General features: G+C 38.7%; 1 protein-coding gene across 1 annotated transcript in view; it reads right to left on the bottom strand.

Moving 5' to 3' along the window:
* Positions 1 to 1,178: 1,178 nt before the first annotated feature.
* Agpat5 (1-acylglycerol-3-phosphate O-acyltransferase 5) overlaps positions 1,179 to 26,015 on the bottom strand; it is a 39,060-nt gene continuing 14,223 nt past the window's right edge. The window contains exons 2-8 of the mRNA XM_075986290.1: positions 22,275 to 22,344; positions 15,831 to 15,946; positions 13,564 to 13,653; positions 9,918 to 10,008; positions 7,916 to 8,077; positions 6,246 to 6,369; positions 1,179 to 3,871 (exon numbers count right to left, since the gene is read on the bottom strand). Coding sequence (XP_075842405.1) covers positions 3,646 to 3,871; positions 6,246 to 6,369; positions 7,916 to 8,077; positions 9,918 to 10,008; positions 13,564 to 13,653; positions 15,831 to 15,946; positions 22,275 to 22,344 — 879 coding nt within the window. The 3' untranslated portion in view covers positions 1,179 to 3,645. The remainder of the gene's footprint in view (positions 3,872 to 6,245; positions 6,370 to 7,915; positions 8,078 to 9,917; positions 10,009 to 13,563; positions 13,654 to 15,830; positions 15,947 to 22,274; positions 22,345 to 26,015) is intronic.

Here is a 26,015-nt window from a genome sequence, read left to right as displayed (position 1 = left end):
TCTCAACAAAAATGTTATAGCTAAATTCAAAGTGATTCTCTGTGTCACTTTGATACAGATTCTTTTGATAGTGATTCTTTTGTATGTGCAGTCAGGGTAAAGAAGATCTCAGTACAGAGACCTGACAAGTCCGGAACTTGCTAAGTAGACCAGGCTGACCTCCAACTTGCAGCTATCCTCCTGCCTGGGTTTTCCAAGTACCCTGATTGCAGCCATGTGTCACAACACCCAGCTTTTATCCACGATATCTGAATAAAACATTTTACATTCAGTTCAATCACACAAATACTTTACCTACATAATATCAAATTATCTGAATATACCAAATATTACTTTCAGAGTACTGATCAAAGTTTTCACACTAACGCTGGAATGTTATGCATTCTACCTATAATGCAAATTATATGGAACTGGTAATATTTTAAGTCAGCCAATCCTCAGACTAAAGAACAAAAAGGAGAAACCAGCCTGCCTATAGATACTCTAACATTCCAGACACCAGTGCTGGAGCACCTGCCAGAAAACCTGAAACCCAGCCTTCAATCTCAGCACTTCACAACAATTTGCAAGGTTAAAACTCATTTTTAGTATTTTACATCTGATCTTATTATCCTGTGAGACATTTCTGTCCTTTCAAATATGGATCTGGTATACAATTAGGAGTCAATTATTTTATGCCTACATTTTGGCAGATTTTAATTTCCAATTTTTTCTTAATAGCTAATCAAGTCATTATTGATAAAGCATGCAATACTGTAAAGGGAAAAGTAATGAGTATACGAACTATAAAGAAAACTGATAATTAAGTGAAAAAAATTACACAGAAATGAAATATGGAAGAAATCACCAAGTGTCTAAGAATTGGTCAGGCTGGCACTTTTATTTACAGCCTTGTTGAGTGACACCTGACAAGCTTCCTGGGGGGTCACCTGCTGATCACTGAACTGACAACCATGAGCACAGGGCACACACCCTCTAAAGTAGGAAAATTAGCTTATATAGCCCAACTCTCTCATTGCTTCACAATTGGGGTTTTTCAATGTATTTTTTTAAACTTTGCTCAATACTTAAAAAATAATGTAGCTTTATAAATTCAGAATTAAGGGCTAATCACTAAACCTTTTACATGCTAGAAAACAGGTAAACCCTGAGCCATGAAATGTTAGACAGCGCAGACATGAGAGCAACGAGAGCTTTTATTTCCTTACTTTCATCCAAATACCCTTTCCAAGAAACATAAAAGCATGCACAGTGATGGCACTCTTATCAAGAAAAGCTACAGTAGCCCCTAAGCTGCAATTCAACAGTAATATTTATTTATTATAACAGTAATATAAATAAAATCTTAAATTATATTACCTGAAAGGATTCACAGGTAAGCTGTTAATTTTCAGAAAATAGTTTGTCAAGTCAAAATTAACATGTTTAAGAGACGCTTCTAGTTTTCCAAACATTTTGATATAATTTATTTCTAATTTTATAGACTGCTCTCGAGAAGAGTAATTACAGCTCTAATGTTCAAAAGACCATATGTAGACCACTTTGCCCTGTTTAAAAAGAATCAGTTATATCCATGTAATTCTAATGGTACTGTCTTCTAAAATTCAAATACACAGCACATACATAATTTGTTTTAATGTGTGTACATATATGTGTATGTATGTATGCATGTGCATGTGGCTTCCCACACAGGCCAGAAAATATGTCCGATTCCAATTGAGCTGGAATTATAGGCTTTTGTGAGCCTCCATGCAGGTGCTGGGAACTGAACCCTCTACAAAAATGGCAACTGCTCTTTAACTGATGAGCTGTTTCTCCCGTCCGCAGCCATGTTTAAAGTCTCCTAGCTTGTACTTATTTTGATCTGGTCAAAATGAGCTCAAATAGGACTGTTTAAAAAATGTATTTAACCAAAATGTGAGATTGATTTCAACTTCACTTTTTAAGTAAAAGACGATTACAATTTGGCACAGTAACATGATGAACAAATTTTTTATTTGCTTTTAGGCCACTAAATTCTTTGGATGTATGTGTACTGTATATGAATATACAGATCCATATGTGAACATACATATCCATATGTGAATATGCATATTCATATACAGATATACATATTCATGTGAATATACATATCCATATATGAATATACAAACGCATAGAAACCAAGTGACAGCACGTGACTCTTCAAAGATGTTGGCTATGGCTCATTTTCTGGTTTCAGGAAAACAATATAAGAGGCAAAATTTCCCTCAATTAAAAAAATTTATTTATTGTGATTCAAATGGTCTATTTCAACTCAATCATTGGTATAATTTTGTGACAAAAATCTGTATGCAGAAATGGTACCTTAAAGGACTAGTAGGCAATCACACTTAAATTACAACTAAGAGTACAGCAAATCAAACTTTAGAAAGCCTCCTTCCATAGGATACACTGTTGCATGACTGAGAAGAGTGTGAGTTGGTCCTGGAAGGTAGCTCTTGTTCCCAGGTGATATGTATCAACAGTGTAGCTCCATGAAAACTAAAGAGAAATAAAATTTACCCAATTCTGATGTTACCTGACATGAACAAATGCAAAACGCTTCTTCAGTAGCCAAGGAGGGTTACCCATAGTCAGGGAAATGCCCCTCTGAGTCAGGCAGCACTGCCTGCACCCCAACAATGAACAGCACCACTGGAGGACACCAAGCCAGAAAGCAAGGGCTGGGAGAAGCAGCAAGCGACCATGAACGCACACGCTCCAGACCAAATGCAGTGCGAAAGCAAAGGGAGACAGGCAGAAGGCACGTGCTAGGACAGACAATCAGGATGCTGGCAGACTTCCATCACTGTGGTTGTCCGTGCTGTTATGAAAATAACAGGGCCCTTATGTTTATAAGCACTCACAGCACAGACCCTGGGAGGCGCTAACTCAGTAGCTTAGATGCTGGGCTATTTAAAGCTCCGCCAAATGAGACAGTCACAACAGAGCTTCAACTCTACTCTGATACTTTACACATTATTCTCTGTAGAATAGGGGGTATGCAAATTAAGCAATTTTAATAAATATTAGAAATGTTTGTTATTTTGTAAATATAAAGAAAACTAGCTAAATAGAGCAATATAATAAAAATATAATGCTAGACAGGTTTTTTTGCCATGAATACTTCTCACCTTTTTCTTTGAACATTAACACATAATTACAATATCTTTCCATGACTTGCAGAATTTAACAAAAACCCAGTATCACATAGCTTCAAAATATAAAATACTTTAGTGATAAGAGTTTGAGCTGCCAAGTAATCAAGATGGGAGATAACCAATATAGCGAAATATGCTAAAAAGTAATGTTAAAATACAGCCATCTGAATTATAAACAACATCAAATTATACAATCCAAATGATTTTGCAAGTGGACATAAGTTCATGAAGAACACAAAAACAGCATAAACTCTACTTAGCTTTCATTTTTCCAGCAACCCCAGCACCTGAAAAGCCATATGTGTTTGCCCCAAATCAACTGCCTGTTGGCTGTGGTCACTAATTCTATTTTATCCAGAGTTCAATCACCAAGGCTTTAAAAAAACTTCTTCTTTAATTCAGGAAACAATGTGACGTAATGTGCAGCCATCAGTAAGAGACAATGACTGGAGCCCGCAACTGCTTATGTCTTAATAACAAACCACAGGCAGCCAAGGAGGGTTCCATACAACCAGGTGCCCACATACAGTTTCCTTCCAGACTCTGTCATGAGCATGACAGCAGTCAGACTACCCAACATCAACACTGATGGTAAAGTCTTCTTGACACTGAGTCTGGAATGAACACTTTTCCCAGGAAATTTATTTCTTCTTTCTGGATCTGGTGAATCATAGAATTCTATGAGCAACCTATGGCCAGAATGAAAACAACAGAATTGATACTTTCAGTTTTGGACATTTTGGTTTTGAAACAAACAAAAAATCATCTATTAGATACTAATTACTTGCTTGAGCAAGTACAGTTCCTTAGAACTCCATATGAGTGAGATATTAGAGACAGTGTGGTAGGGAATCCACCACTAGTTTACGGTATCGTTGTAGTCTATCCTTACCAGATGGGAAGTGAAACTCAAAACACTTGGTTTAAGTGTTTGATGAGGACTTTCATATGGTTGCTGGGAAAGGAACCCAAGTCCTCTGGAAGAGCAGCCAATTCTCTTAACTGTTGAGCCATCACTCCAGTCCCATTTTTGTTTTTCACTTCTCCATCTGTAAGAACTTACAGCGCCCTGACTCATGTGACTAGTGGCCTACCAGCCTCACTCCTTCCTCTCATAGCTCTCATCCCGTCCAGACTAAAGAAAAGTGCTGAGGCTGTAGCTCATTGGTAGAGCACTTGCCTATGAAGTGTGAGCCCCTGGATCCAGTCTCACAAAAAGAAGCTTTCAAAGAAGTTAAAGAAAAGAAATTCTTACAATATACATCGAGTTTTCATTCTGTGGCAGTCTGAGTAAGAATGTCCCCACAGTTTCATATATATGAATGCTTAGTTACCAGGGAATGGTGACTATTAGAGAAGGTTTGTAGAGGGGTGGCCCTGTTGGAGGAAGTGTGCCACTGGGAGTGGGCTTTGAGGTTCCCCACGTCCATCCAGGTCGTCTCTCTCAGTCTCTACTGCCTGTGGATCAGAATGGAACTCTCTACTACTTCTCCAGCACCACGCCTGTCTGACTGCTCCAAGGCTCCCCATCACGATGATAATGGACTAAATCGCTGAAGCTGTAAGGAGGTCCTTAATTAAGTTCTTTCTCTTACAAGAGTAGCTTTGGTCATGGTGTCTCTTCACAGCAACAGAACATTGACTAATGTCCTCCCAAAAGTTCATATTCCCATGTAATTATAAAAACAGAGGGGACAAATAAAGAGCATGGTGTGTTAATTCTCGCTCTGACTTAAACATGTAAGGACACAGCAGCAGGACAGGACCTACAGCACAGGAAGCATTCCCATTGCCCTGTGGGCACATTCATAGAGGTAATGACGAGTACATGTTTGTTGTGGAATATTATTTTAAAATGTGTTACATTTGTTTGTGCTGTGGAACATTTGTTTAATGATGTAAGGATGTGTTACATTCTTTTATGTTGCATTTGTTTAACTCTGTGAAGCTGTGTTACTGTGCCTGTCTAAAACACCTGATTGGTTTAATAAAGAGCTCAACAGCCAATAGTTAGGTAGGAGAAAGGATAGGCAGAGCTAGTAGGCAGAGAGAATAAATAGGAGGAAAAATCTGGGAGGAAAAGATTGAGGTACAAAAGACAGGAGGAGAGGAGAACTCCTGGGGGCAGCCACCCTGCTACACAGCAAGCTATGGAGTAAGAATTTAAAAAAGGTATACAGAAGTAGCAAAAGGTAAAAGCCTAGAAACAAGCCAAGCCAAGGCTTCATCTTCATAAGAATAAGTCTCCATGTGATTTATTTGGGAGTTGGGTGGCAGGCCCCCCAAAGAGTGAAAGAGTCAGAGAGTAAAAACGCATGTTAAGTGTCTATAACACAAACAGGTGGGTATTAAACACTGTCCAGTCCTTTCCTGAAAACACATTTTCATATTAAGGTACATAGGTCTTCTTACACTGATCCTATCACCAAAGCAATCCTGAATTGATGAGCTGAAAAACTTACGTCAGGTACTAACTACTTTTTACTAACTCAAGAAAGGTGATAATTTCACTATGAAAATATCGACTGCCCCCTCCTCCTCCCACAAGCACACAGTGCTTCATTCACTGTCTCCATCTCCACGGTCTTGCTGTTCCCTGCGCAGCTTGCACAGAGGAAAGGCTCCTCCTTTACATCACACAGCAGTCTACTCAGAAAACACTGCAGGCAGGCCACCTGCACACAATCTTCACAGTAACTCCTAACAGTTTAAAATGTGAGCACGGAAGAATAGAGTAAGATTTAACCCGAGTTCATGAAAAGCATCCCTGAAACAATAGAGTCTAGTCACTGTAGCTGTGCCGTTAGCCTTGAAAGAAGCCTCCTAGTTGATCGTGCTGAGTTGTCATTGTACAGAAACCAAGAGCCGTACTGATGCAGAAACGTTAAAAGTTAATGTTTATACAATAGCAATTAAACGTGTTACACAGGAATATGAAAGGTTTTATCTGTGTGAGTTTGATTAGTATTTCGTAAATAATGAAACACCTCTTTTTCAAATTGGTTACTATAGTGAAATTGAGTTGAACTGTAGTTTCTGAATGCTGGAACTGTTACCACTTACTTATCTTTTATCTCAAAACGCTCATGAAGCCATTTTTTCATGTGTTCTTGTTCCTCTGGAACTTCATTTTTGTCTATACGATCAAAGTGAATATGAAGTTTGGGACACTGTTTGCAGAGAAACTCTAACAAAGAAGAAAAAGATTTCAGGTCTTACTACTCTAGAATTCATGATTATATAATGTAACTTACAATGAAAACAAAGCGATAAAGACCCCAAAAAGTTGGAAAAAACCCTATAAACTATGACTTGCAGTATTAAGCTCAGGTTAAAATCTGTATTAACACACAGCACTTGCTAACTCCGAGTCAGCTATCACTGACTTCTAACAGCCGAACTGGAAAAGCAGCCATCTAGGTAGAGAAGTGACAAAATGAAACCTATCACTTTGTATACTAAAGTTTTTTTTTAAATATTTAAAAGTTAAAAATCTCTTATATTGTAGTGCTTTTTCTCTTTTACTGTCAAAGCCAATTCCTTCCTCAAAGTATGTATGAAAGCTGGCTGGTTTTGACCATCAAACCGCTTCATGTTCCTAGGGTTAAGGTTGCATGATTTCAATAGAACTCTTCTGTCTGTGACCAACGTGTGTTTCTCCCCCTCTCTGCTCTTCTCTCTCTAAGATGAATACTCTGAAAGGGGCCAGACTCTTCCAGCACTCCTTTGTTCTTCTGCTCCCATGTTTAAATGATGGGGTTGTGGCTACAGTTCCTTAAACTATTCTCACTCAAAACCCTTTAGTTATGACACAGGCAACAGTTCTGAGTCCTTAAAATCTAGTACATGCTTGAGAAGGGTACGATTTCTTCTTGTCCAATAATACAAACGTCCTTCCCAAGCATGCTACAAAGAAGGCTGAAGACAAAAACCATTTTTAAAAAGGGTGGGAGAAAAGGGAAGCTAAGTGTAGTGGCTTGAGTTCAAGGCCAGCTTGGTCTACACAGTGAGTTCCAGGAGAGCCAAAGCTACACAGTGGGACCCTGCATTGAAAAATAAAGCCAAACCAAGCAAACCAAAACAAAAAAACAAAAACAGAAAAAGTAGTTTCAAGGCAGACTGGTCAATGGTGGCACAGGCCTTTAACCCCAGCACTCAGGAGGCAGAAGCAGGTGGATCTCTGTGAATTGGAGGTCAGCCTGGTCTACAGAGCGAGTTCCAGAACAGACTCCAATGCTACAGAGAAACCTTGTCTTGAAAAAAAAAAAAAAACAACAAAAAAAGAAAAAAAGAAAAAGGAAAAAAAAGGAGTTTCAAGACTACCACTGACCATGGCTATGCCTCTTGACACTGCTAGCTGAGCAGCTTGTCCTTATATCTTTGTAGATCTTCCCAGTCTCATATGTGAACCTCTAGCAGGAAGAAGCCAGGCTAAAGACCTCCACAGACTCATCAGAAACATAAAATTTAGAACGCTGAGTGAAATTTCAAATGCTATGCATTAGTAACCACCAGTAAGTAAAATAAAGGAAGGTCAGCTGCAGGGCTATAAAATCTTAACACAGGGTGGCTGAATCAGGAGGACTGCAAATTTGAGGCTAGAGCTAAATACAAGCACCATACTTCTTCCACAGAAAGGCACTAACTGAAAAAGGAAGAAAGAGAGAAAAGAGTTTATATCTTACCTGTACCATGTACTGCTCAGACTCTAATACACAGAAATATGGACTTACCAGTCATGGACGGTGTATTTGAGTATTTTCCTGACCCTTTCTCATTCCCTTCGTAAACCACTGTGACATCGTAAATTGCATCTAAATGACTCTTCATAGAATCAAAAGCAACATGAGTTGCCTTTATCCTTGGTGTCAGCACGTGTTTTAATACTGGAAGGCCTAGAAAGCAGGAGGATTCAGTGTGGTCATGATCAGGAATACATTAAGTTCAACATCTAAATTACTTATCAACTACCACAAATAGACAGGAATTAAAAGTTTAAAGCCCTAACGTCACATCTATGAGCTGGCTACGGGCTTAGAATGCTCTCTTGCATTTCCATCTTTACTGGGTCAAACTGCACTGAACAAATATTCATTAAACATCTACATGAATGAGCCACCCTGATGGAGGCTGGGAAAGGCTGGCCTCGGGAAGCTTATGACTCACTTGGACCCTTCTCTTTGGTAAGCCCTGAAAGGAAAGATACACAAAGGGCAACGACATCTTGCCAATCGCTCAACTTTTTCTAGGAGTAGAATTCATTATTCCCTCCACTCTCTTCTGCTGTTTTCTCTGTTTGACTCGAGTATGTACTGACAATTTCACAGGAAACACGAGGTCTCGCTGTGAAATCTGAACAGCGACTAGGGAAGTATCTACCGCCTCTCTCCAGGGAAAGTGGCTGCATAAGGAAGAACAGTTGCAGTATGGTGGGACTGTCTACAGAAGAATTTTTAAAATGCAGGGTGGTGTGGGAAAGAAAACGATTCCCACAACCACATATCTGACTTCAGTCCCCAGGGCAGGAGGAGTATAATTTATTCACACACTTGTACCAAAGTCTGAAAAGTCAACCAAGTTGAGAAACATTCTTGTCAGCTAAGTCCTTCTTTGCCACTAGAGGCCATCCGATCTCAGGACTTTATAGAATTACCCCATCAGACCTGCAGGTTGCATGCTACCTTAACCAGGATTATTAATTTTTTGACAGACCCAGGCTGGCCTCAAATTAATAAGCCTCGGACCTTAGATCCCAGGCACTGGGTTCATAGGTACGCACTACCAATTCTGGCTCAACCAATATTTCTATTAGATGATTAGAACTGGAAACCCAAAAAGCAGGTTAGAAAGTGATAGCAACATATAAGAAGAAATGCATGCATGCCTGTCTGTACCTATTAGCACCTAGTCCTCCAGTGTCTAATTATCACAACCACACAAACAATGTCCACAAATCAAAGCCTAGCCTTTTGTGACTGCCCAGAAGGAAATTCCCATCCTTCTGGGATGTCAGAAAGCATATCCTCCTCTAGTCTTCATGCAGAAAGAACTGTGATCCCAACCAAGTGCTTCTCAATTCTGGCACCCACTATCTTGAAATTTGAAGTCATTAACTAGCTGATTCTTCCAAGTGTATTTATCCAACTCCTAGATCTATACTCAAAGAACTTGAATGAAAATGTGACGATGAACCCGTATTTTATGGACTAATTTTAAAAATAATTTTAAAAAGAAAATTGTCTGAAAAGTAGACAAGAATAAACAAACTCTCCTTGTGAATTATCTAGTACTTGCTCTGGCACTGACTCTGTCTTGTTTTCATCTCCAGTTCACAGCGTGGGAGTATATGCCATAGCAAGCATGTGAATCTAACCTCTGCGACACAAATTACTAAGAATCTACTTAACTCTGTAAAAGTTCAGACACTCTCTCATTCAGTTCTTATAAGAAACACATATTCTCACGGGCTGGAGAGATGCCTCAGAGGTTAGGAGCAATGACAGCTCTTTCAGAGGTCCTGAGTTCAATCTCCAGCAACCACACATGGTGGCTCACAACCATCTATAATGAGATCTGGCGCCCCCTTTGACATACAGGCAGAATACTATATAATAAATAAATACATAAGTAAGTAATCTTAAAAAAGAAAAAAAAACCATATTCTCCAGGAAGAACCTAAAGAAAACAAAGATCCCTAAAAAGTACTTTTCTGAATATAGTCAAAATTCTGCTTACCCCGTTGAGCAGCAAATGCCTGACTGGCTGAAAGGACTTTTGTCTGTGTTCTATTATATCTCGTTCCCTCTGGAAAAATCACAAGATACATCTGTGGGGCATAAATAAACTTTAGTTTGTGTGAGTCCACTGTTGTAACCACTAACGTAGCAATTCAAACTGTGACTGTTGAAGTAGATCTTCACATGGTGAGAAAATGTGTATTCATTTACAAAAAACCTTTACTTTCAGCAAAATTACCAAAATGCAGAGATTCAAGTAAGGCTGACCACAACATAAACTACAATAAAACATAGCTCTACGTTTATGGTAAAGCAAATCTTTAAAAATCTATAACTATATCAGGCAGTGGTAGCACACATCTTTAATCCCAGCATTCGGGAGGCAGAAGCAGATGGATCTCTGTGAGTTAGCCTGGTCTACAGAGTGAGCTCCAGGACAGGCTCATCCTCTGGTGGCCTTAGCTCTATCAGAGTACCACCTCTGCACAACGGAATATACCAACAAAGCACAGGCCAAAATAAAGCCTTCTCTCAAGCTGCTTATTAGAAATTTAACTAGGGTACTAACTAAGGAGAGGGGGTAATACAGAAAATTAATACGAAGAGTGGTACTACTGAAGTTGGACTAGAAGGATTTTGTATTATAAGATAGCCATGAACCTACAGAACTCGGGATGAAATGTGCCTGTTAGGATATAAAGTATCCACCACAGGCTCAGCAATGCCAACATTTGGTTTCCAGACGGCAGGGGCTATTCTGGAACCTGTGGAACCTTCTTCAAGACATGGGGCCCCGCTGGAAGAAGTGCAGTGAATCCCGAGATTTATAGCCTGGCCCTGCTCCCTGTCCTGCCCCAGATCTACAGAGATCTGAGCAAGCAGCCTCATGTTCTTGCTGCCACAGCTATGTCGCCATGCTTCTCAGTCATGATACTGTCAAACCACACATCAAAAGACACCCTTCTTCCTTTACATTGCTTTCTGTCAGGTATTTGGCATACCTATGAGAAAGTAATACAGTGCCCATGCAAAATACATTAGTTTTTGCTCAATCAGAGAAGACTCTTTAGAATTCATCATTACTGCCAAATTTGTTGTTGTTTGTTTAGGTTTAGGATTCCAGGGGAAAAAGGGTCTAACATGATAGGGAATTGTGGAAGCAGACAGGAGATATGGCATCAGGAAGAGTGAGAACTCGCATCTCCAACTTTGAGCAGGTAGCAGAGTTTTAACTGGGAACAGTGTGGGGCTTTTAAATCTCAAAGTCCTTTCCCAGTTATATACTGACTCTGGAAAAACCATGCTTTCTAAACTGATCCAATCAGCACGACTACATGAGAACCAAGTATTCAAGTATCTGAGCCTCAAGGGGAGATCGTCTTGCAAACTACCACACATGTTTTTGTTTATGTGATGTGACCTGGGCATGTGGACCTCTTTTGTTATTTCTGTATTTGGTATGGATGAAGGAAGCTGGGAAAAACCACAGTATATGAAGGAGGATTGAGCCTGAACAATGGGCATGGCATAGAAGAGATAAAGTCAGACAGACAAAGGGAACTGGGTTGGTGAACAGGATGTGGATCCTCATCTAATCCTGAAGGTTAGGGTTATTCTGGACAAGACAGATGGGACTAGGCTTGGGCACAGAGTCTAGCATTCAGGCTAGAACTGTTGATTTAAAAAAACAAATGAACTGGGTAGAGTTGTCTGGTTTGCACAGAGAGGAGTTGGTGAGTAGATTATCTTCCCCAGTTAAATATGAGGGCAAGCAAGGGCTCTTCATAAGTATGTTAAGTGTTAGCAAGGCAAATTACATTCCCTACTACAAATGAAACTGACCCACAGAGGCATGTGAGCATGTCCCCAAGACGTTGGTGAGGGTGGAAGGAGATTCAGGTATGGGTCTAATGGCCCTCCCTGCTGAGAGGCAGTCAGTCCTACAAATTATGGGAAAAGAGTCCTCAGATGGGCAGAATCTGGTGTGTATTTGGAAAAGGAACTCAGTCTTGATGGATGGAATGGTTTTGAGAAGGAGTCCAGGTTACCTAGCTAGGAATGAGGCCAACTGGGTCTGTCCATAAGCTGGGTAAACACACATATTGGGACTTCCTAGCTTATGGTAGTATGCAGAAAGTGAGATAGAGCCTGCATGGGTCTGCACTAGGTCCTCTACATATGTTATGGTTGATGGCTTGGTGTTTTTCTGGGACTTCTAACAGTGGAGATGGGGGTGTCTCTCATTCTTCTGTCTGCTCTTGGGACCCTTTTCTTCCTACTAGCTTCACCCAGGTTTGATACGAGAGTCTGTGCCTAGTTTTATTGTATCTTGTTTTGCTATGTTCAGCTGGTATCCCTGAGAGGCCTGGTCTTTTTGAAAAAGAAACAGAAAAGGAATGGATTGGGGGGATGGGGAGGAGTGTGTGTGTGGTGGGGGGTAACTTGGAGGAGTTGAGGGAGGCGAACTGCAGTTAGGGATATGTTGTATGAGAGAAGAATAAATTAAAAAAGAAGCAGGCAAAATAAGTGTTCCTAGGGCAGTGGCCAAGGTTGGGCTAGTTTCAAATCTTATTTCAACAATCTTTTTCTAAGTTTGCCTGTTATACTATATAAATAAGGACAACTCAATTTCCCAGAAAATTAGGAAACAACCTTCCTCAAGACCCAGCAATACCACTTTTGGGTATATATCCAAAGGATGCTCAATTGTGCCACAAGGACATGTGCCCAACTATGTTCAGAGCAGCATTGTTTGTCATAGCCAGAACCTGGAAACAACCTAAATGCCCCTCGACCGAAGAATGGATAAGGTAAATGTAGTACATTTATACTTACTACATAGCATAAAAAAATGACATCTTGAAATTTGCAGGCAAATGGATAGAGCTATAAAAATATCATTTTGAGTGAGGTAACACAGACTCAGAAAGACAATGATCATATATACTCACTCATAAGTGGTTTTTAAACATAAACCAAAGAAAACTAGCCTACAAATCACAATTCTAGAGAACCTAGATAACAATGAGGACACTAAGAGAGACATACGTGGATCTAATCTACATGGGAAGTAGAAAAAGACAAGATCTCCTGAATAAATTGGGAGCATGAGGACCACGGGAGAGGGTTGAATGGGACAGAAGAGGCAAGGAGCAGAGAAAAATAAAGAGCTCAATAAAAATCAATTAAAAAAGTATAAGATAAAAAAAACAACAAAGCAAAAAGAAAGCCATTAAAAAAAATAAGGCCAACCATTCCAATAGAAAATCATGATTCTTTTTGTACCTCCTCTATATTCATAATATTTTTCTTCCCCTCTTTATTAAAAATAATGGTGGCACATGCCTTTAATCCCAGCACTTGAGAGTCAGACACAGGTAGATCTCTGAGTTCGAGTTCAGCCTGGTCTACAGAGCAAGTTCCAAGACAGTCAAGGCTATAAAAAAAAAGAAAGAAACCCCAAAACACTAGGAAAAAAGCTTAAAATCATTAGTAGCAATCTTTCCTGACAGCTAAGAGGACAGTTTATCTCAACAAAACTCTGAATGAGTTATTCCACATGTGGTAATATGTTTTTTAAATGACTGAGATTTTAAATTCTTAAATAGCAAACTGAGTTGAGGAATGGAAACAGGCACGCTTACTGGTGTTCCTGCATTCACGTAGCTCTGAAGCATGTTTCTCATTTCTTTCTCATTAAATTTGGCACTTCGTTTTACATAAATTCCTCCATGCTGGTACATAAAAAAGAAAAAGAAGCAATTACTCTTTAAATAACTAATTGTCATAGTCATCAAAAAGGCAACTTTACTCCCAACGAGTAAGGAATAAACCTACATTTCAGAACTTAAGCTACAGTTAATATTTAAGTATCACCATCTATATAATTCCACAAAAAATGATGTGGGAGTCCCCTCTGTATCTGTGAATATGTTTTATTACCATTGGTTAATAAAGAAGCTGCTTTGACCTATTGCAGGGCAGAATAGAGCTAGGAGGAAAAACTAAACTGAATGCAGAGAGAAAGAAGGTGGAGTCAGGGAGATGCCATGTAGCTGCTGAAGGAAAAGACGTCAGAACCTTTCTGGTAAGCCACAGCCTCGTGGTGATACACAGATTAAAAGAAATGGGTTCATTTAAGATATAAGAGCTAGCTAAAAATATGGCTAAATTGTTGGCCAAACAGTGCTGCAATTAATGAAGTTTTTGTGTGATTATTCAGGTCTGGGTGGCCAGGAAAACATAGAACAGTCTCCGATTACAGAAAATTCTATTTCTACAGAACCTGAATAAGACTGTGTGTTGCACTGTGCTGAAAAAATACACAATTAATTTTGTCAGGAGTTAAAATTTTTTTTCTTTAAAATATTTAATTCAACAACTTTTTGTGATGGATCTTAACTCACTGATTTCAAACAAAGTTAATTAAAAGTATCTTTAAAATGTCCACACTCCCAGGACTAGAAAGATGGCTCAATGGATAAGAGCACTTGCTGCTCCTTCAGAGGACCTGGATTCAGTTCCCAGCACCATATGGTTACAACTATCTCTAACCCAGTTGCAGAGGATCTAGCATCTTCTTCTGACCTCCATGATCACAAAGAATACATATATACAAGACACCCAACCACATAAAGTAAATTAAAAATAATAAATAAATAAAAGAGGCCACTGGCCAGGAGGAAAGAGCATAAATTTTTTTTAAAAAAAAATATCTACACTTATAATCTTTGGAAATTAAAATATGGACAAAGCACCAGAGATTCATGTGACATTACACACTACATTTTGTTCCCCAAAATCTTATATTGAAGCCCAAACTTTCACAGCAACCTTCTTAACTGTGAGAAACACATTCATTTATTGAGCTCAGTTTCTGGTTTTATTTCCTAAAGATCACATTTGAATCAATTTTTAAGCTTTTTAAAAATAATTTATTTTTGTTTTATATGCGTTAGTGCTTTTGCCTTCATGTATGCCTGTGTGTGCGTGTCAGATCCTCTGGAACTGGAGTCACAGACAGCTGTAAGCTGCTATGTGGGTGCTGGGAATTGGATTCATGTTCTCTGGAAGAGCAGCCAGTGCCTTTGACTGCTGAGCCATCTCTCCAGCCCCTTGAATCAATTTATTAACATAACTGATTGTCAAATTCTATGCCTTTTAATTTCCTATTTGGTGTCTAGGTATTTCTCTTTCTGCTATTTCATTTAACTATCTGGAAAAGCAGACATGTAGAGTCCCCATTAAGAATGAGAACTGCAGAGATAGCTTAGTTGGGAAAGCACTTGTCTGGGCACAGCAGTCCACACTTTTAATCTCAGTAATGGCAAGGCGGTAGACAGGTAGTTGGGGCTAACTGGCTGGCTAGCCTGGCCGACACAGCAAAGGTCTGTCTAGGAGACTGTCTCAAACAAAGAGTGACTGAGCACGACAGTTGTGCCAAAAATCGTCCTGACCTCCACATGCATTAATATATGCACGCAAGCATGCACGTGCGCGCACACAAAATTCTAAATAAAAATACTTAAATTTAGCCGGGCGATGGTGGCGCACGCCTTTAATCCCAGCACTCGGGAGGCAGAGGCAGGCGGATCTCTGTGAGTTCGAGACCAGCCTGATCTACAGAGCTAGTTCCAGGACAGGCTCCAAAAGCCACAGAGAAACCCTGTCTCGAAAAAAACAAAAAAAAAAACAAAAACAAAAAAAAAAAACAACTTAAATTTAAAACAAGCCATTAAAAATCATTTTAAAAACATCTGTATTGAGGTTGTAACTCAGTAGAAGGCTATTTGCCTAGTATGCACAAGGCCCCACGTCCATTCACTAGTACCATACATAAAACAAAGAAAATCAGATATATTTTCACTAAATTGTGTTTAATTTGAAATAAAAGAGCAAAGACAAAGGTTACCTGAGCAAAGTAAAACCCATACAATGGAATCCATTTTAACCTGTCTTTCAGCACATAGCGCACATGTCCAAGGGCATTCTGTCGGGCAGCCAGCATGTCTGCAACAATCCAGTCAACTGTAAGACAGAACCCAGTCAGTACTAGCCAGAAACAAAAACTCTTCCTCATAGCACTGTCTTCACAAGATAATTGAAAACATGACTGGAGTCAGAGGCAGAAGGATACAAGCTCAAGCCAGTCTGTCTACACAGCAAGTTCAGGCCAAGTAGGGCAACACAGTAAGATCTGTCTTAAAATAGTTTTTTTGTTTTTAATTTTTAAAAAGAAAATACGATTAAAATGCTTAAAACAAAGCCAACTCCAGACACATTAAAAATACATAAATAAACCTTAAGTCAAAGAGAAGTTATCTTTTCCCATTTCTTAAAAGGCCTTTTATTTCAGGAATAAAACACAAAAGCTATTTTTTACATACGGCTGGTGAGATTTTGCTCAGTGGTTAAGGACACTGCTACTCTTGCAGAGGACACAGGTCTGGTACCCATACAGTGGCTCTGCCTCTAACTCCAGTTCCAGGGGATATGACGCCCTCCTCTGAGTTCCAAGTGTATCAGGCATATATATGGTGCAAATATATATGCAGGGACTCACACATCCACATAAAAATAAAAAACAAATGTTTAAAAACATTCAAAATATTAAGTAATCCAACAACAGAATATACAAAGAATAAAGGCACTTTTAATTAAGGCTAAAAATCAGAAATATTTCTCTTTTAACGAAGAATGGGAAATTATAAACAAAAATGGCAAATGAAACAAGTGCAGCTAAATATTCTACACACACAAGGTCTGACAGGAGGCTACCACACTGCATCTTCACTAGTGGCTCCCTAGATGCAGTGTGCAATTGTAATGAGGATCTCATGCGACTTACAACAGTGCTGGGGAGATATGCACTCCTTATTTCTCAGCTTTTGAAACTGTGGGTTGCATACCCATAGGGTTCAAATAACTGATTGTAGGGGTTGAAAAAACTTTGGGAATAAAAGGTTGTTTTTTTTAACAATGACCAAAAATTAATTCAAAATCAAATGCACAATGAACCAGGTGTTCTGGCATCTCTCCCGACGCTGTAATGTGCAGTACCACTGCAGCTTTCGTTTTGAACACGAGACACATGTGATTCTTACACGCATGCTGTCACACCATGCAATGCCAACCAGTGGTGCCAGAAACATGACTCAGACTCAAGACCAGTAGAATATTGAGTGTAGTGCATTTAATAGAGACAGACAGACAGACACATACACAGTTGCCTGCTGACAAAAAAAATATAATGGCTTAATTACAGAAAATATTTAATATTTCACCACTACCATTCCTCACACTGTAAGTACCAAACTAGTATATCTTTCAATTATACTGCATTTGAATGTTTGATTTTAAAAACTTGTTTAATTGTTTTTAAACAATTGAGTTTCACTAAACGAATTTTGGCCTAGTAATAGAATGGCATTTCAAACAATTTCTGAAATGGCACTAAACATATTGTGCGTGTTGTACTGTGTATTATGGAAACATTCTCAGTAATAACAACTACAAAATCAATCCTGATGAATTCTGAAAGCACTGGAATGGTCTACATCCTGTAGTATCAAATACTCAGCCAAAGTCAACTAATTCCTTATATACAATTCACCCATATCATTAATATGCAGGATGCCTTTCATCTTTAACAAATGCTAAAATTATATGTATTTAAAAATAAATCTTTCTACTATTTAATAGTAAATGTTGGCCATATTATACTATATACTTGGGGGGTCACATAAAACTTTCTCAGGTGAAATAAATAAGAGAAATAAGAAAGTGTCCTAAAAGGCGGAAAAATTTAAGACAAAACTAACTGGCTGCTGGGACCATTAAATGGCTAACTCCTCGAGAATGGAAACATCAAGGTGATAGGTAAGGAAAAGTCTGCTGGGATTTAGAGGAATTCAAGGGTATACAACAAGGATGTTGCTGAGAATCTGAAATGAAGTGTATTCGGGGCCATCAAAATGAGACCAAAAGGAGTCAATTAGAAGAGACAATATTTCATTTAAAGCAACAAACGATTCCAGTCAGTCCAACAGTGCAGGTCTGCAGTCCTAGCTATTTGGAAGACTGAAGCAGAAGGATCGTGAACTCAAGGCCCACCAATATAACTTAGTGAGACTATACTTCAAAATAAGAAATAAAAAGACCTGGAGATGTAGCAATGGAGTAAGTGCTAATCCTGTGTGTGGCCCTGGGCTCTATAGCAGCATGAAAGAAAGTGTGTGTGTGTGGGGGGGGGTTGTGGCAAACTATAGGAAATATTATAAAGCATGGAATTTAAAATCTTATCAAGATGGGGCACTTTTCTACAACCTGGTATAATTCTTGATCATTTAAAATTCTTTCCTAATGCAAATACAAATGGAATATCCTAAGATTTTATCCCTTTAAATGAATAATCAACTTTCAAGAAAAGTCTTAATTAAATATTTTTAAGTTAGGGATTATAAAAGTTATAGTTATATCTTGGAAATATAACCAAGCCTGTGAGAAGAATACTTAATGTATTGTCTACATAAGCACTGTGTGAAGGCTCTATGGCAGCGGTTCTCAACGGGCCTATGCTGTGACCCTTTAACATGGTTCCTCATGCTGTGGTGACCCCAACCATAAAATTATTTCATTGCTATGTTACGACTATAATTTTGCTACTGCTATGATTCATAATGTAAATACCTGATATGCAACCCCAAATGGGTCACAACCCACAGGTTGAGAAACACTAATCAACGGTGTTTCCCTGCCAGTGTATATTCTGGATTTAAATGAGATAAACAGCTAAAAGCCAAATTTGACATCTTCTCCTGATATTTTGTTTTTTTATAGCTTAGGGAATAATAAACCCATTTTTATATTTAAGTAAGCAGTTATATTGTGGACTCTGGTTCACCTTCTAAGAACTATTAAGAGACTATATAAATATTTCAAAATAAGTCATGTGTACAAGATAAATTGCCCTAAACCATGACTTTAAATTTGAAAACTTTAGTAAAAACACTTAAGTAATTTACAAGCTGGGCATGGTGGCAATTCCTTTAATCTCAAAGCTGGGGAGGCTGAGGCAGGCAAATCTCTGTGAGTTCAAGACCAGCCTGGTCTACAAGGCAAGCTTCAGGTCAGCTGGGGCTGTATAGTAAGACCTGGTGCCAAATAAAAATGTAACATAGATAGTCAGATGATACAGCATAGATTCACCATGTCTATTCACACTGAGGCTTCAGAGATAACACTGGATTAAAACATAGAAGGGAATTACATTCACATAAATATTTACATTTTATGTCCTAGCAAAAATAATTTAATTTGGTTAAGTTAGGATTCTTCAGTAGTGATCTAGATAAGTAGACTCATGCTTCCCTTAAGAAGCATGTTCTTGGAGAACAAAAAAATAAATCTTATTCTCCTCATCTGTATAGTTGTGTCTCATTCATTTCTAATTCTTAGGGTTACATACAAAATATGGCATATAAGAGCTTATGCCCATAATCCAGCACTGTGTTATACCCACCACCATCCACACTACTGCTAACTGCCACCCATGTGCCAGGCACTCTACTGGAATTATAAATTAACTATTTGTACATTCCCGTAAAGCCAATCAGTAGGTATCAGTCACACCTAATCCACAGGCTCAGAGAACCCAAGTACTCTGCCCGCTGGCACAGTCTACAGCAGGAGCACACAAACACAGGGTCTCCCAAACAAACCCACAGGTGTTTATGACCATCCACTCAACCATAGTATTAGTCAAGAAACTGCCATCTAAACTAAATGAGCAGTAATGAAGTTTAAAAGGTAAACAATGTCAAAAGCAGACAAGAGGGAGGGGGAGGATCAAAAGTTTCCATAAGTAAGGATGTAGAGACAGTAGGACATCAAATAAAAGCAGTAGCTGAGAGACAAATGGAAATGCCAACTCTACATGAGCATCAGGCCAGCAAGTGCTAGGTGAGCGTGTGCAAGGCTGGACCAACATTCTTAGATTCTCTTTTCCTAAAGACACCAACCCACACTGGGTGGCTGAGCTCTCAAAGCCTCTGCAAACCTAGAATTACATGCAAATTCTTACAGGTGCAGTTTTCTCAGAGCAGACTCTACACCTTTCTCCATCATACACAGACTAACATGCAATTCTAATGCAATTCAAAGTCATCCCACTGGTATGTTCCCAAATTGTGGGCTTTTTAAGGGTGCTCAAAATGTAGCCTTCTTAGTTTGTGGTACCTGTATGTGTGACTCAGCAGAGTTCTTGCCTAACATGCAAAGCACTCTGGCACTATCTTCAAGTTGACCAAAAAAAAAAGAGTATTTGCTGGGCGGTGGTGGCACAAGCCTTTAATCCTACCACTTTGGAGACAGAGACAGGTGGATCTCTGTGAGTTCGAGGCCACCTTGGTGTGTAGAATGAGTTCCAGGTCAGTCAGAGCTACAGAGAAACCCTGTTGGGGAGGGGGGTGTTCTTGTTAGAAAGAAGAAAAAAAATCACCTTGTCCTTGGTACTGCCATTCTGACTTCAGACTCCATTTTACCTGAAGGGTGAAACAAAGTTCAGGTTCCCTAGGCCTAGGGGAACTGGGAACCTTTCAATAGCTGACCCACCTCATTCCTAATCCATAGAAACAGTCATTATCTATCTTTGGTTCTCTAAAAACATTATGGCTGTTCTTAACAACAGAAGGAACAAATGAACCTGACTGGTTGGATTGAAAAGCTTGCATTGTCTGACAATTGACAATGATGAAACCTCAAGGGAATCCCTAATCTCTAAATCCTGATTGGTGAAAATTGCAGCTGTAACTTGGCAACAAAAGTTTGTGGTTGCTGTGTTTAAATACTTGCTTCAGCTGACATTCAGCATAGCAGTTCAGCTCCAATGTTTGGTACAATTACCAATGTACCAAACAAAGAAAAACTCATTTCAATTCCTTTATCTCTGCACTGTTTATGGCACAAGGAGTATAAAAGCAACAAAATCCTGACAAGATGGTTGATAGACGGGAAATAAGGCCATAGGCACAAGTGACTTTCCATTCAGAATATTAGCATTGTTTGTGGTTTTAGCTTTAGGCTTCTAGGTACTGTACTTCTCAAAGCAATAAAAATGAAACATAGAAGGTATGTATCCAAAGCAGCCATGGGTTTGAAACATTCATGAAGTGGGATTTGGAGGAAGTGAATTATTGGAGCTATAAAGCACACTCTAGCCAATCACTGGATCCTCTGCACCTGTCAAACGCCCCATGTTGAGGAACTTCATGAAAGGACTGCAGGACCCAATGTATATCACAATATATTGATAATTACTTAAAAATACACACTTTTAAATATCTGACCTGACTGAAAGTAAATAAAGTTCTATTCTGGAAACTAGTCTTTGTCTTCTCCAATGGAAATTAAACCACCAGGACTGAAGAGGCAACAGGAACTGCAGATGTGCGAGCTAATTATAACACAGCACTGCATCCAGGAAATGAGTGGTCACACACCAGCACATCAATAAGCGACTTAATAATCAAAAATATAAAGTGCAAACAGTAGTGGCATACAACTGCAATCCATTACTTCAGAGACTGAGGAGGAGAATTGTGAGTTTGAGGTCAGCCTGGGCAACATAGTAAGAATATGTCTCAAAGTAAATAAAAGCCTAGACAAAGAATTAATAATTAAAATGTATACACTTGGATCCACCAATTCCATGTCTAGAAATACAACTTAAAAGCAGAAAACTAAAGGAAATGGGGAGAAGAAATTACCTATTCTATGCAAAAGAGAAGCCTAGAAAAAATCCATACCTTTCACATTATTGACTTTACCAAAAAAAAATAAAATTTCACAGCCAGACACAATATCTACAGAAAATTCACATGTTAACAACAACAACCAAAAAAAAAAAAAAAAAACCCAAAACTCACTTTATTTAAATATAAAAGATTAATATTTTTAAGGCTGAAGCCAGGGCTGAGAGTACATATTTGTCTTACAGTTTAGTTTCCCATACCCACACAGGCAGCTAATAATCACCTATAACTAAAGTTGTGGGGCAGATCTGATGCTCTCGTCTGGCATCCACACGCAAGTGCACTCACGTGGTCTAACCCACAGAGACACACACACATAATTAACCCCCAGCACCACCTAAGCCAGGTGTACGAAAGACCTATAACTCCTATGCTCGGGAGGTGAAGGCAGGTGTATCCCAAGCTTAAAATCATCCTCAGCTATTTAGAGTATAAGGCCATTCTGGGTTACATGAGATTTGGTCTCTAAAACATATGTATGTATATTTTAATGCTCATTTACCATCTGTAGAAAACCACAAATTTCATGCAAATGAAATACATACCCGTGCTTTGATGATTTGCTAAATATATTACATTTTCTTTATTTTTTGGCAAGTCTCCATATAGCAATATCTAAAAGAGAATACAAAAAGAACCATTACTTTGATAATTTAAAGCATGTGCATGAAATTACAAAAAAAATGAATGTGAAAGAAAACTGACAAGCACACAATATAACTAGCTCTTCCCACGACTAACAAACAGCAGAGTTCTCGAGAGCCCCACACACCATAAATAGCTCATGCTTATAAAGTACTTAAATAGAGGACAGTTAATGATCATAAGGTAAGACAGAATGATTGATATCCTCATAAGAAAATCCACAAAACTTATTGATTGCTAATATATAAAACTTCACAGCACAGTGGAAGAGACAAGCATATTCATAATAACTACAGTGAGACATAACACAAATAATATGAAAACACTCTATAGTTTAGAGCTGGTGTATTCATTGGGTATGCTTTTAGTGAATGAGATGAGAGGTTTTCTGAACATAAGACCAAATGAAAGCCGTATGTTGGAGTCCTCTGTTAGCACACCAGTGTGTGGAGCAATACTCAGGTTGAGGAGCGAGGACACTGGAACAGGGAGGCAGGAAGGGTCTCTCTGAGCTGTAACTTCAAGTCAGGGTCTTATGCAGCCCAGGCTGGCCTCCACCTTCGGAGGTCTGGGACTGTAGCACGTGACATTATACCCACCTAGCTACATCTTAATTTTAAACCGAGCGATGAGGACAGTTTTCACTGTACTAGTTCTGTTGTGGGCATCTTAAGTATTCGGTGATAAAGAAGGGGATTGCAAGGGAACGAGTCAATGTTAAATGTTCACTTGTTTTCTCTCTTTGGAGCGTCTTTATTTGGTTGTTGTTCTTATACTTCATCATTAAGGATTGTGCAAAAGTTAGCTAAGGTTTTGGGGTCTACAATGCCTGAAGGGATTACATTCTTGGTTGTGAAACTACTCACTAATATCTTAACAACAACAACAAAAAATAAAAAGGCATTAATAAACCCTTTATGAAAATAATACAGCTACATGGTATAAAGTTAGAATGTCAAGGACTTAGACTAAGGTTTCTGCTATCTTTCTTAGAAAACTGTAATGACTATGTCCACATTTGTCCAATTATGTCTAATGAAGTTTACAAAAGCATAAATAAATAAAACAAATAAATAACCAATGGCTAGTTGATCTGTGCAGGGTTAACACTGAGGTGCCACTCATGACCAACCACCCTCCTCTTAGCAAGAGACTAGAGCTATCTGAGTACTATTGGTACACACTGGATTTAGAACTACAGATAGACCGCAGTGTTTTGGGTTTTATTGTTATTTTGATCAGATATCTACGATTCTTTAGAGATAAGTCTGTTTCCATGCTGAAGACAGCTCCCAAACCATCCAAAGGTACCTTTCTACCAGTTGTAGTGGTGCGTCCCTGAAATCCCTGATACTTGAGTGGCTAAAGCAGGAGGATTAGGAATGCGAGGGCAGCCTGGGCTACATAGCAAAAATCAGTTATTCACCCACTGTCTGCTTACCTGCCCTCCCCTCCTTTCTCTCTCTTTCTCTCTCTCCACTCATCCCTCTCTATTTCCTATGGATGGTTTGGTTGAGATTACTAAAATCTATCTTTTGAGTGTAGATTGCAAACAAGCTACTAAAAGGCAGTTTTCACAGGATTAAAAGACATAGAACTTCAAGGTTGTCCTTTATGAGACGATCTAATTTAAAAATAAAACAAGCATAATGAAGACTAGAGAAGAAACCACAAAGTGAGCGCTACCCCTGCTACACTCACAAAATAACACCACAGCTGTGGCTTTCACTCACTGGTAGAAAGCTTGCCGTACATGCTAGAGGTCACCATCCAGCAGCACACACACACCCCTCTTGCCATAATATATTCAATACATTCAAGGACACTAGGAGAAAAACGAAGACTACCTGATCCAGCACTGATTTTACATATAGGTGAGCTAAGGCATTAAAGCAAAAAGTTTCTTGCAGGAAAATGAAACAAAACACCAACCTCATAATCAGTTAATGGCACAAGTTTCTAATAGAAAAACAAAACAAAACAAAAAAACCAAATCCAAAGATCAGTTCATCGCAAGGTCAGTTTAAGATTCCTCACCTTACTGGGAAGTGGTGGCACATGCCTTTAATCCCATCACTCAGGAGGCAGAGACAGGTGGATCTCTGTGTGTTTGAGACCAGCCTGGCCTACAGAGTGAGTTCCAGGACAAGTAGAGCTGTTACACAGAGAAACTCTGTCTCAACCTCCACCCCTCAAAAAAATAAAGATTCCACACCTCTACCTCTAAAACACACAAATATCTACTACTGTCTTTGGACACAAGCATGATTGTAAAGTTTGGCAGAAAAGGCCACCTATTCTTACATCTGTTTCTACCAATGAATTTCCTAATCTTAAAGAAAGAAAACAAGAAATAAAAGTAGCATCAAGAACTTGAAATTCATGAGGCTGAGAATGTAGCTCAGTTGAGTGCTAGTTAAGTGCTGAGTCCAGGGTTCAGAAGGCTCCTGTTTACCAGACACAGTAATACACACCTGTAATAGCAATACCAGCGGGATGAAGATGGGAGCATCAGAAAATGTCAAGGATATCCTCAGCTTTATATATACTGAATTTGAATACAAGAAACATAGGATACAAGAAAGCCCATCTCTCAAACAAACAAAAAACCCAGAATTTAATTCACATGCCTTTAAGAGATTTTATCTGTGTACTTATTTATATAAACATACAAGAAACTCAAGTGTGTGTATGTGTGCACACATAGATTTTAGGGTTTTTGCCCATATGCACAACAGCTTACTGAAAGGGCAACTGTTTCTGGCTGAAACGTGAAAAGAGGCCAAAAACCATTATCTAAGGAAATATCTGAGCAATAGTCTCTTCTTTAACTATTTCATTTAGACTACAGCTGCTTGGAATCTACAGAAATAAAAAGTTAGACCACAGAGCAGTCCCTGATGTGCAAAACTACAAAAGATCTGAAAGCAAAGTGAAAAAACAAACTGCAACTCTTACATAGATGCAAATCATTACAAGTACTTTGAATAGACATTAATAAATTAAGAAAAGAATACAAAAATAGCACTTATATATCTAATATACACGATTTTAAAGATTCTATATTTCTAAAGTTCCAAGAATGAATAAGCACCTCTATCTAAAATACTTCAAATTTCTTCCATTCTTTGAAGAACAAAGGTTATGATGTGGTTTTACATTTATTAATATGAAGGGGAAAAACTATTTTAAAGATTTATTTTTAATTATATGCATGTATATAGTTACATATACATGCAAATGCTGTTGACAGTCCAGAAAAGAACACCCATGACCCAGAGCCACAGCTATGGGTGGTTCTGAATTTCTGGAAATGGCTTCTGGAGACTGAACTCTGATCCTCTGCAAAAGTGTTCTTAACCACTGAGTCATCTCTATAGCCCCAAAAGTTTTCATTTCAAGTAGAGATTTTAGCTAGGGAAGGGTGTTGGGGTAGAACACTGCTTTAATCCCAGCACACAGATGGCAGAAGCAGGAGGATCTATAGAGCAAGTTCCACGTCAGCCAGGACTACACAGAGAAACTCTGTCTTGAAAAACTGAATAAAGAAATAATTCATATATACATACATAAAAGATTGAGACTTTGAAAGGTGAGGCTCAGTGGGTAATGCACTTACTACTGCATATGGACTAGACTTT

This window comes from Microtus pennsylvanicus, chromosome 9 (assembly GCF_037038515.1).
Source record: "Microtus pennsylvanicus isolate mMicPen1 chromosome 9, mMicPen1.hap1, whole genome shotgun sequence".
In the NCBI taxonomy this organism is placed as follows: Eukaryota; Metazoa; Chordata; class Mammalia; order Rodentia; family Cricetidae; genus Microtus; species Microtus pennsylvanicus.
This window is presented reverse-complemented; position numbering and strand designations above follow the sequence as displayed.